The sequence below is a fragment of the Bos taurus genome, chromosome 26 (genome assembly GCF_002263795.3).
Source record: "Bos taurus isolate L1 Dominette 01449 registration number 42190680 breed Hereford chromosome 26, ARS-UCD2.0, whole genome shotgun sequence".
Classification (NCBI taxonomy): Eukaryota; Metazoa; Chordata; class Mammalia; order Artiodactyla; family Bovidae; genus Bos; species Bos taurus.
This window is the reverse complement of record NC_037353.1, coordinates 40,021,891-40,034,403: the sequence shown is the minus strand read 5'-3', so window position 1 is coordinate 40,034,403 and position 12,513 is coordinate 40,021,891. Positions and strand designations below refer to the sequence as shown.

The window sequence follows — 12,513 nt, the reverse complement described above, 5'->3', positions numbered from 1 at the left end:
AGTAAAACCTGCAACTATCAGCCCAAAACCTAGTTTAAAAAGAAAGGATGCCATGCGTTTTGAAGTACAGTTTGTACAAACAGTTTTTCCTTTATAGGAAGAGCCTCTACATTTCAACAAAAAGGACTATAATGGAAAAACAGCATCAAATAATTCATGTGTGCTTTGTTCACAAATAATTTTTGCACTGGAAAATGCCTTAAATGTTAAATTTACCTTCAACTACTTGCTTTTCTTCTTCTTCTTTGATCTGATTGGCTACCTTCTCCAATTCTTCTTGCAACTGAGTTGAAGAGGTATGAGCACGGGCAAATTCGTTTAATGTCTGCCAAGCACTTTTCAGAGAGCTAATGAAACCCTGCTTCAAATCAGATCCCATACGAGACAGACTTTCTTTCAACTCTAAAGAGATTAAGACGACATAACAAGGTATTAGTTACTGGGTAAAATTCTGCACCACAAAAATTAAAACACAAGTTACACTATCCTCAGACTGGATAAGACCTCTTACTCGTCTCTTAAATGTCAAATAAATACATGGGAGTTTCTCAGCCAAGAACGCTCAACATGTTAAAATGTTCTGTGGAGTCTTACTCTACCATTTTCTTAATGACTAAACTTGATCCAGCCTAAACCTATATATTTTCTCTCTCCAAAAAAAAAAAAAAAAGACATAATTCAAATACCATAAAAATGTATAAGCACATTTAAGGGCCTTTTTTTATAAGTCAAAAAATGGGCCCACAAGACTAAAAAGATGACTGTTTTTCTAATATGTATTGGTGAATGGTTTTGAGAATTTGAGATTCTGATATAATCACAATTTAAACTCCTAATTTAAAAACGAAGAAACTACTGCCCCTTTACTTTCTCTACTTTTGTCTAATAAATCACATTTTAATTCAAAATCTTAAGAATATCAAAGTATCAAATTTCTCATTTTAACTTCAAAAGTTATGTTTGAAAAGCATGATGCAAGCTTAAAGAAAAAAAAAATTTTAAGAGGGCATGATTACTTTTCCTTCTTTTAAACCTATGAATAAGAAGTAATATACACCATTAATAGACATAAAAGAAACCTAAACCCTACTTGGAATATTATCAATCCATTTTGTTCAATAAAATTTATTTAAAAGAAAAAGTTTGTTTATAGTTACCAAAGAAAAAACAGCTCACTTGACTGAGCATCAAATTTATTTCTTGATGGTTTGGTCTTTAGTTCAAAATTAACTCTGCTTCCCAATTCCAAAAACTTTTACCAAGTTTTATCAAAATGTATGCATCTCACTTTATCACCAACTTCCCCCATTCCTCATTATATCAACAATTATATCAATTGTATCAACAAATATCAAATATTATCAAGAAATCATCAAGGAGAAGAAACTCTTTTGTAACTTTATAGCTCCTCCAAATATTTAGTAAACAGGTTCTGAACATAGTAGGCACTTAAATAAGAGCTTAGTGTTAAAATGCAAATGACAGGAAGAACCCAAATCATTAAATGACAGGTCACAAAATGACAGGAAGGAAATGAGTTTTTATAGCATTTTCTCTTTACCTAAATGCAGTCTTTTTCTGCCTTTGTGATGTGGAATGAGAACTGCCTTCAGGTCCAAATCTGGTATAATCATAGGTTCTAATCGATACGCCACTGGATCAAGCTATAAACCGAAGAATTAGAAATTTATGAAAAGCTGTTTTGAGTTATGTATCTTAGTTAAGTGAGAAAACAGATAACTGGCAAACCAGAGATTTTTATTTTTTTTCACACCTTATTCAAATACTGGTAATTTTATAAGACGACTTTTCAGTTTGTGGAGAAAATTACTTTGCAAACAAAAGAATCATTTCCCTGAACAAAGGCTTTCTGGTAGAAAAGTTTATTGCAAACTATCAGACTGTATTGTTTAGGTCAGAGGGCTGAGTTGTACAAAATCAAAATCAGTTTTAATTCCCAAGAAATAAGAATCTGAGACTCTATCAGGATAAAGAGGACTAGTGCTTTGTCTTCTTCAAAGCGGAAGTAAATGCAGGTTACTCACTGGGTGATAAATATTGAAGAATCCTTTGCAGGTAGGAAGCCTGTAGTTTTCATCTATCCTATCCACTCCTCGAATAGTGAGAAACATACCAATTGGAGATCCCAAGGCAAAGAAAATCTCTGGTTCAAAGTCTAAGGAGCTGTAAACAACAGAAACCTAGGAAGAATCAGAAAACAATGAAAGACAGTCATTTCAATGTCATGAAAGACAAATATCAAAGGTTCAACTAAAACTTCACTTAATTAAAAGCACCCCAATACAGATGATGCTCTGCAAGGTGTGGCTTACGATGCTAATGATCACTGTAATGGACAGCTGCTACTAGCACAAAAGGACCAAAAAATTTCCCTCTGAAATCTTTATCCACAATTACATCCTCTAACTAGACTTTCACTTATTGTATAAAGCATAAAATATACAGTGTACAGAAGTATCATCCCTATGTTAGTTATAAATGTGGTCAAAGCTGCAGACTCTAGAATCAAACTACCTGGGTTTGAGCCCTGACTCCACTCCTCACTCTGTGTCTTCAGGCAAGTTTCTCAATCTCTCTTGCCTCCACCTCAGTTTCCTCATCTATAAAATGGGAATCATAACAATGCCAAACTCATAATGTGGTTGAAAAACCACACTTAATAATCAAATCCACATAAGGTGCTTAGCATATTTTAAGCATCCAATGACTATGACTTCTATTACAACTACCATCCTCATTCATTCGGCATGTTTCTCTCCATTAAAAGATGATTTATCCCCAAAGAGCTCCTGTGTGGGGGAAGCTCACATGTAGCCTTTCAGCTCACAGAGAACTGTTAGCGTAAGAGAAAGCACCCACATTCGGACAGCTCTCTGTACTTTACAAAGCTCTTTCGTTTGCTGCTCAGTGACAGAAATTCTGTCTCCATCATTTCAGTATCCTGAGAATGAAGAACAAGGAATGGCATAATCAAGGGCATGACAGAGGTCCACTGAGAGCAGAGGGCATGGCAGGGACCTTCATGCCCACGTATCAAACGAAGACAGTGAAGCCCAAGTAGGTGACGACACTTACCAGGAGCACATGGTGAGTGGCAGAATGACGTCTAACTCCAAATGCAAAGCTCTTTCTACTAACTAGGCTGCCCTTCTAACAAAGTCTAGACTTCACATCCCTTGGTTTGCTCCTAATTTGCAAATTCAATAGTTTATGCTACTGATGGGGACCACAAAGGAGGTGCTCTCAAGATTATGCATTTTCCCTCAGTTCCAGAAAAAAAAATAAGGTTAAAAAAATTATAAATTGGAAAAAATATTTACATGAAGGGGCCAACATCCCTAATATATAAAGAATTCTTCAGTACCAGTAAAGAGAAAAGCAACCCAATAGAAAAATAGGAACACTAGTACATCATTGAAAAAAAGCATAAAAAACAGATGACAAAACATCTAACTTCTCTAGTGCTCAAAGAAATACAGTGAGATACAGTTAGCACAGGTATAAATAAAATACTAAAAAAAAAAAATTAAAAACTCCTGTTTGCATGTGAAAAAATTATTTCTTTAGAAGAAGTTATAAAAGTAAGAATATGACATTTTTTTTTTTTTTTTTAGAATATGACATTTTTAAACAAGAATGATAGTACTAGCAAGGGAGAGGAGAGAGAGGCAGTCTTATAAGCTGCCAGTGGGAGTACAAACTTTCCAGGGGCAAGTAGCAATAACTATTAACATTCTTGTGTTCACGGCTTTTGGCCCAGCTATAAATATTTCCAGTTATATAACTGCAAGAAAGAATAAAAAATGTTCACAGAAAATTAGTTTAAAACTGTTTATCACTGGACTGCTTAATAGAGTGAAAAACTGCCTACAGGTCCAATATTATGGATTGAATGTGTTCCCCCCAAAGAGAACTGTACCAGTACCTCAGGCTTTCTTTGCAAACAGAATCATTACAGCATTAATGTGGGCCCTAAATCCAGTGACTGGTGTCATTATAAAAAGGAGAAACCTGGACACAGAGACAGGGAAGTGACGTGAACACAAAGGGAGGTGACCACGTGAAAATGGAAGAATGGGGTGGGGGGCTGAAGCACACTTATACCAAAGGACGCTAACCAGTGCTGGCAAACCATCAGAAGGGAAAGAGGCAGGGAAGGGTGCCCCTACAGGGCTTCAGCGGGGAGCAAGGCCCTGCTGACACCTGAGTCATGGACTTCCAGCCTCCAGAACTGTGAGACAGTAAATTTATGGTGATTAAGACCACCCAGCTTGTGATAGTTTGTTATGGCAGCCTATTTAAAAAATGGGCTTTGTGTTGGATAATTCTGCCCAACTGTAGGCTAATGTTAAGTGTTCTGAGCATATTTAATGTTTAATGTTCTGATGCTGGGCAGGTTAGGTGTATTAAATCCATTTTTGACTTTGGGTATTTTCAGGTTATAATGGGTTAATCAGGACGTAACCCCATCATAAGTCAAGGGAGACCTGTATAATGTTCTAGTATTTTCCATTTTTATTAAAATAGATATGTAAATATATGCTCAAGAGTCCAGAAGGCCTTGTTCAAACTGCTTATGGTAATTAGTCATGGTTAAGGAGATTATGAGATTTTTTTTTTCCCCTTATCTTTTCCTTAATCAGTACTTTTTGGCCTTCTGGCATGAATGATGCACACTGTGGATTACCACAACAACCCTCTGGGTAACAAAGGAGATGGCATGGGACCTGGACTGGGTCAATCAAACCATGCCCCACTCCCCAGGCAATAAGAATTGGTCCAGAATGGACTTAAGACTCAAGTCAGGTCAAATAAAATCCTTCCTTTAAAGTTTCTTAACTGGACCTATTAGGTAGATTCCTTTACCTCTGTGGTGATGAAGCTATGAAGAGGGGAGTACAGACCACCAACACCCACAATTCCATGTTCACAGATGCCAACACTTCCAAGGAGAAGCAGGCAGTGAGAGTGTCCTGGTGATGGGGAAGCCCTGTTTCCACAAACCTCCTCTTCAGCCTTTACATGCAGCTAAGAAAGTATCTGTCCTTTCTTATTGCCTAGAGTCTGTTAAAGTTTGCTCATGTTTTAAGAAGACATTTTTGGGGACTTTCCTGGTGGCTCAGATGGTAAAGAACCCACCTATAATGTGGGAGACCTGGGTTGGGAAGATCCCCTGGAGAAGGGAACAGCTACCCACTCTAGGACTCTGGCCTGGAGAATTCCATAGACAGGGGAGCCTGGCAGGCAACAGTCCATGGGGCCGCAAGAGGTCAGACACGCCTGAACAACTTTCACTTCACTGGTGATCCAGTGGTTAAGGATCCACCTTGCAAGCCTTGCAATGTGGGGAACGCAGGTTTGATCCCTGATCAGGGAACTAAGATCCCACATGCCGTGGGGCAACTGAGCCTGCCAGTTGTAACTACCAAGCTCGTTCACTCTGGAGTAGGCAAGCCAATAAGTAAGTTAAAGAAATAAATAAAAATCCTTTTAAATGCAAATTTTATGAATGAATTAAGCTTAAAAGCTTGAATAGGTTGTATCAAACATCCAGCAATATTTTCTGCCTTCTTTAAATCAGTCATGAACTCACTTAAGAGATTAGAACCATACAACTATAAATAAATTGAAAGTAACCTTCTCTAAAAAGATTTTAATACTTTTAAGCCACTGTGAAACAAGTTTATCATTAAATGCAGCATTATCAACTACTTGGTAGGTTTTTACAGAAACTATTTCCCTCAGGGAAGAACTGTGAGTAATAAAAAAGCTTAAGCATACTCTGAAAATAATTTTCTATCACCACTTCTATTTCTGGTGGCTGAGACACTGAACGCTATAAAACCGAGAGGTGAAAAGATTTAAATAGAGACAATTTCAAAGGCGAGGTGATATGTTCAGCACACATTCAATCCTTTATTTCTAACATTATGAAAGCATACTGTTTTTATTAAGAGAAAATCAGTTTTCTCCATCCTCCCCTGAAAAAATTGTTGAATAAATATTTAAAGAATTTAAAGTCGCCCAAATAACCCAGGTAAGTGATTCCAACATAAACCACACAGCCTGAGTCAGTGTGTTGACTTGCCTGTCCGGTGCCAACTTCAAAGGCCTCATAATCAACACGCACAGAAGAGACGGACGCTCCAAGCGGGAGTCTCCTCTTGGACTCGTTCGAGTCTGAGGGAGGAGAAGCCATGTCTTTAGCTTTCTGAGCACTTTCCTCCTGTCCTTTTGCTGAAGTGGCCACCGCTGCCTTCTTTTCCGATGCTGCTTTTTTCTCTTCCTGTGAAATACCAAAATTTCATAACATAACTAAGGGGGAAAAGTTATCAGCTATCACTATGAAATACCCATATCAATATTAAGGAATGATTAGTAATTTCTTAGGCCTAAGAATGAAAGCATTGTGGTCAATTAGAGAAATGTCCTTTTAGAGACACATACTAAATAGTCAAGGAAAAAAATGCCATGATGTCTATAAGCTACTTTAAAATTCTTAAGAAAAAGAAAATTAAGAACAAAGAAAAATGTGGCGAAACAGCTACAATTAAATCTAAATATTAGCTATTATTATACTCTGTGCCCTACACTTTTTATGTAATTTAAAATTTTAATAGAAGTTTTTTTTTTAAAATACCAACTTCTTCCTTTATGATCTCAACTTTAGCCAGATAATTTTAGAAGTACTTATGTAACTGTAAAATATATACTTCCTATAAAGAGGTGTCGGAGAAAGCAATGGCACCCCACTCCAGTACTCTTGCCTGGAAAATCCCATGGATGGAGGAGCCTGTTAGGCTGCAGTCCATGGGGTTGCTAGGAGTTGGACACGACTGAGCGACTTCACTTTCACTTTTCACTTTCCTGCATTGGAGAAGGAAATGGCAACCCACTCCAGTGTTCTTGCCTGGAGAATCCCAGGGACGGGGGAGCCTGGTGGGCTGCCGTCTATGGGGTCGCACAGAGTCGGACACGACTGAAGTGACTTAGCATAGCATAGCATAGCATAAAGAGGTGTAAACTTAAGAAATTTATCCTTCAACATGTTTACATTCTTACGTCTATATGAAGCCACCAAGTTTTCCTCAAAAGCATTCTGTAAAGAACACATTGTGGTACGTTCATACAGTGGGATAACTACTCAGAAATAAAAAGAAGTAAACTGCAAATAAAACTACAACTGCACGGATCTTAAAAACACTATTTTGAGTAAAAGAAGAAAGATATAAAAGAATTTTCAGTGTTGGTTCCATTTATATAAACCTCTAGAACAGGCAAAACTATTGGATAGTGATCAGATTCAGAAGAGGAGCTGTGTGGCAGGAGGAGCTGATTAGAAAGAAGCATGAGAGAACTGAGTGACAAAATGTTCTATTTCTGGTTTTGGCTGGTGATTACACAGGTGCAAAAATTGTCAAAGTTTATTGAACAGAACGCTCAAGATCTATGCGTTTCATAAATAAGTCAATAAAGAAAATCTCTGGGAGCATCAACAGAACAGCTGTATCACTACAGTAATGAGACAAAATCCGCCCATGTTGGTTTGTGATTGCGCCCCAGTACAGCGGCAACAATGTCAGGGAAATGTGAACAACCGTCATGGTGGATTTGCTGACTTCCCATGGGCACAGGTCTCAGTGGTCCTCACTCCCCAAGCTGTGAATGCCTGGCTAAGTCTCTGTTTGAACATTACTGACAGTGCCTAAACCCAACAGCTGGTCTAACTGCTCTTGTCCATCAGTGAATTTCAAATACTAGGAAACCTGGAAACCAGTCCAACTGGTTAATTCAAAAGATGATATAGCAAAAAGAAAGCTCTCCACCAGCCATTTGGGAACTGATCCCACCATGAAGGTCTGGGTTGGCCTTGTTATCTCTGCCCTTTGGAGACACCACAGGATTAAACCCAAAACACAAACTGAAGAATGTGACCAACGTTCTTCAGTTTAAATTTGCTTTCTTACTTCGAGGTACCTCCCATTACAGTCACACAACTTAACAATCTAAATTGCTAAGAGAACAGTCTAAATAGATCCTAAACCGTCCTACTGCAAACTGTTGTTTTGTTTCCCTCTTAGACAGAGGCAGTAACTGGAAAACAAAGTGAACCAACATTCCCAGCACTAAGAATTATTTCTTTTCAAAGGAAAATGATTAAGATGGTTTACAAAGGGGAAAGAAAAGTTCAGGTCACAAATACCTGATCTCCTTATTAAAAATAATGGGCTAACTTTTCAGTTACAGTAAATCAATAGGATGCACCATTTTATCTCATTATTGATCCAGCAGCACCTTGATGATGCTTAACCTTAATGATGAAAAACAGAGCGATCAATGGTAACACGGCTGAGAAAGTGTCACAGTTCATTCAGAGGCAATTATTTTTGAATTTAAAAAATAAGATGACTTTATAGGTTTTTACCCTTTCAAAACATTCTTATAAGTGCCATAACTGATACAGCCAAGCTACTACAGGAGCCAAACCAAACTCCTTCTAGAGACTTTTCAAGAACTATAAACAGAAGACTTTTCTTCCTTTTATTGAACTATGAAACCAAGGGCAGATGCAGGGCCTGGAAATCTAGCTTCTTTCTCATTTTTTGTTTCTCTGTTTCTACAGGCCTGTGCTTCACTGACGTGCACATGCAGACGCACGTGCTTACACGTGGAGAACACAGGCTGGTGTCCAGCGTGGACACACCTGTGGTGTCCTGGTTTTGGTGTGACCACTGTGCTCACCAGAGATGCTGCCTCTCTACTCAGTCTTCATCACCTTCAACCAACCATCACAAACACTATCCTGTGCCTAACATGTGTTTTGAGTTGCACCTTCTTTTCCATTTTCTACTACACCCCAACCATTTCTGAGTCACTGCATAATCACAGTGACAATGCTGAGATTCCCAACAGCCTCTAGCTTCACCCCCTTCTAACTCCATGCCCACATTGTAACCAAGTGAACTCTAAAACACCAGCCCAGTCATGGAAGTGCCCTGACTGCTCCACTGACCCACAGCAGTGGCTCTCACATCGTGTCCCTTAGAACTGACCCAGTGGCTTTACACTGCTGCTAAAATGTAGCCCAGTTCTCGCTCTCTCTCTCTCACACACACACACACACATATTAACATAAAATTCAGGTTGATAATGGAATTGTCTCAACTTTAAGATTTGCTCCAACTTTTTCTTCCTTTAGTACTGCATATCAGCCAGTAGGCCCTAACCAATAGCAAAAGACAGCAAATATTAATGGAAAAACCAGGAAGGAATCAATGTCTAAAAACTCATTTACTATTTATTATAAGCACATTTGCTCATGGTTGAAATTTTATAGGGACTTCCCTTATAGCTCAGTTGGTAAAGAATCTGCCTGCAATGCAGAAGACCCTGATAATGTGGCTTAGAGCACATAGCTTTAAATTTTAACATTTTTGAAGTAAAAAATTAAAATTTAGACTAAATAAATGATTTGGTGCTAAATCATAATTTGTGACAAAAATTAATAAGCAAGTCAGCATTTCATGGTGTTAGTTTAAAAAGCACCATGCCCTTCCCGGGCATGAGAATACATTTGAGGACCAGCTGCCACTTCTGCCGTTCGGGCCTTTGGGACTCTCCCCCACCCTATTCTCAGTCCCCTTGTTGTTTCCATCGCAGAAAAATACTTGCCCCCTCCTGGAAAGCCATTTCCCCTGACCCCACCCCTCCTTCAAGTTCATTCACCAACAGCTGGGGGAAGTATTCCCTCACCAGCCCGTCCCTTCTCCCATGGCCAGGCCTCACCTGGCTCTGACAGCAGAGACAGCGCTGTCAGGGGACCAATACTTTCTCTGTGGTCAAATCTCCCCTCTAGCTAGACCACAGACTGCACAGTTCATCTCCAGGTCCCAAGGATCCAGCACGTGCCTGATCCAAAAGATACACTCGGAAAATGCTGAACAACTCAACTGCTTAGCTAATCACAACAACTCTGTCCTATGACTTTATAACCGTATTACACATAAAGGGGCATGTTAAGTCCTTCCAAAGTAAAGAACCACAGAAGTTTAAATGATGGAAGGGTCAATGAAGATCATGTTAATTAATATACAATAAAAACAAAATACCTACTCTAAATGCTACCAACTTTTTCTAAGTTTACAGAAAATCTCTGTATAGTTAACTTAATGAAAATTAAATAAAACAAGTGATTTATTCCCAATTGTTTTACTTCTTCTTAAATGCTTTTTAGTTGTTGCTGTTATTGCTGTGTTTTGGATTGCTGACAATTTTTGCTTTTTGGTTATTATTTAATGAGATGTATGTGTGTGTTCTTTTTATCCTTTAGAGGGTGAGAAGGATTATAAAGACAGAAAATGAGCTAATATTTATTGGGTGATTAGCTATACATGCATGGCTTCATCCACTCTGCAATCCTGTAAGGAAGGCATTATCAATCCCACTGTAGAAATGAAGGAAACCAAGGACCAGAAAAGTTAAGCAAATTGCTCATGAATATATAGTTAATGAGTAGTTGAACTGGAAATTAGGGTCACCAGCTCATCTATTTGTCTAGGACTTATCCAGTGTCGCACTGGGAATATGCAAATACCAATTTAAAAACTTAAAGTCCTTTTAACCTGAACTTTGATCAGCCCCAGGAAAACCATGAATTGGAATTTAATTAGAATTTAAACCCAGTTCTGGCTGACTCCCACGTCTGGGCTTCCATCAACTTCATTACTGTTCCCTTGAGCAGGGAGCACAGTAACTGGCCTAACCATAATGGTATGAACAAAAAATTTCCAAAATATAAACAAGCTAGTCAGAGATATGGAGAAGGCAATGGCAACCCACTCCAGTACTCTTGCCTGGAAAATCCCATGGACGAAGAAGCCTGGTGGGCTGCAGTCCATGGGGTCGCTAAGAGTCGGACACAACTGAGCGACTTCACTCTCACTTTTCACTTTCCTGCATTGGAGAAGGAAATGGCAACCCACTCCAGTGTTCTTGCCTGGAGAATCCCAGGGACGGGGGAGCCTCATGGGCTGACGTCTCTGGGGTCACACAGAGTCGGACACGACTGAGGTGACTTAGCAGCAGCAGTCAGAGATAAGCTGTGTTTTCTTTTAGGAGCAGAAATGAACCTTACCAGTTTGACAGCTTTATGTTTTACAAAGTTAGCTATCTTCTTTCTGGGTCCAAGTGGTATCCCCATTTCCTTCAGATCATCCACTGTACACATAAGCTTTAAAAGAAAACAGACAAGCACATTAGTCAATCTAATGATACATGAACTGAAATTGAAAAAAGGAAATTATGAAAAGAAACTATATCATCTAAGGTAATTGAATATCCTAGTCAATTTAATTTTTTTACCCCCACCCTCAGTAATTTTTAATTACGAACTAATTTAGGTGGTAAACTCTTCAGCCTCCACATCTAAATCATTCTCTTAATTTTTAACAGAAAATACACGCACGGTTGTATGGTATCAGAAGTTATGTCAAGTGTAAAATGAAGTCGGCTCCCTCCACCCACCCGAACCACCCAGTCCTCTGAGCAGATACTGCAGGCAACTTCCTCTCCGTCCAGAGATCTCTTATGTATACACAGCATCCCGTGTTTTTCCATGTGTGTGACTTTTACGCATCACCAACTCAATGGACATGAATTTGAGCAACTCTGGGAGATAGTGTAGGACAGGGAAGCCTGGTGCGCTACAGTCCAAGGAATCACAAAGAGTAGGACATGACTTAGTGACTGAACAACAAACCTATACACAAACAGGTCTGAATTTTGGTCTTTTCACATAACAAACCTTAGAGATCATTCCACACCAATCCCTCTGGCACTGCCTCGTTCACTCAACAGCTGGGTTCACCACTGTGTGCATACACCATAAATGATTTCACTGGCGCCCTACTAGCGGACACAGGTGTTCCTAAGGTGCTGCTATCACAAATAGTGCTACAGTGAGTATCCTTGGAAGTACTCCCATGTGAGTATTTTTTCATAGGAAATACCCTTCGCAGTGAAATTGCTGGGGTAAGTGCATGCATTCTTTGTATTTTAAAAGACAGGACTTCCCTGGTGGCCTAGTGGCTGAAACTCCATGCTCCCAATGCAGGGTGCCCGGGTTTGATCCCTGGTCAGGGAACAAGATCCCACATACTGCAACTAAACCTGGTGCAGCCAAATAAATAAATTCTTTAAAAATAATCAAAGATATTGGTGGACTGCCCTCCACAGAAGTTGTACCAATTTATGCTCTTACTCCAGTATGTATCAGTACCTATTTCCCGTTATCCCGGCCACACAGTGTATGAACATCAAACTCTTAATATTCTTGCCAAACTGACAGGATAAAAAAAAATCTCATTGCACTTTTAATTCATATTTTTCTTGAGTTTCTTGATAAGAAGTTGCTTATTTTATTTTCCATATACATCTGTTCATATCCTTTGCCTATTTTCCTATTGTGTTGATGGTTTTCATGTAGTTAATTTG

At 38.9% G+C, this 12,513-nt stretch overlaps 1 protein-coding gene across 5 annotated transcripts in view; it reads right to left on the bottom strand.

Moving 5' to 3' along the window:
* The window catches only part of SEC23IP (SEC23 interacting protein), a 39,523-nt gene that overhangs the window by 6,782 nt on the left and 20,228 nt on the right, over window positions 1-12,513 (bottom strand). For 4 of the 5 annotated variants that reach the window (XM_005225774.5, XM_005225775.5, XM_010820079.4 and 1 more), the window contains exons 12-16: window positions 11,156-11,251; window positions 6,110-6,307; window positions 2,046-2,201; window positions 1,562-1,664; window positions 217-402 (exon numbers count right to left, since the gene is read on the bottom strand). In XM_005225774.5, the coding sequence (XP_005225831.1) occupies window positions 217-402; window positions 1,562-1,664; window positions 2,046-2,201; window positions 6,110-6,307; window positions 11,156-11,251 (739 nt within the window). The remainder of the gene's footprint in view (window positions 1-216; window positions 403-1,561; window positions 1,665-2,045; window positions 2,202-6,109; window positions 6,308-11,155; window positions 11,252-12,513) is intronic. The other variant, NM_001192959.1, reaches the window with a different exon arrangement.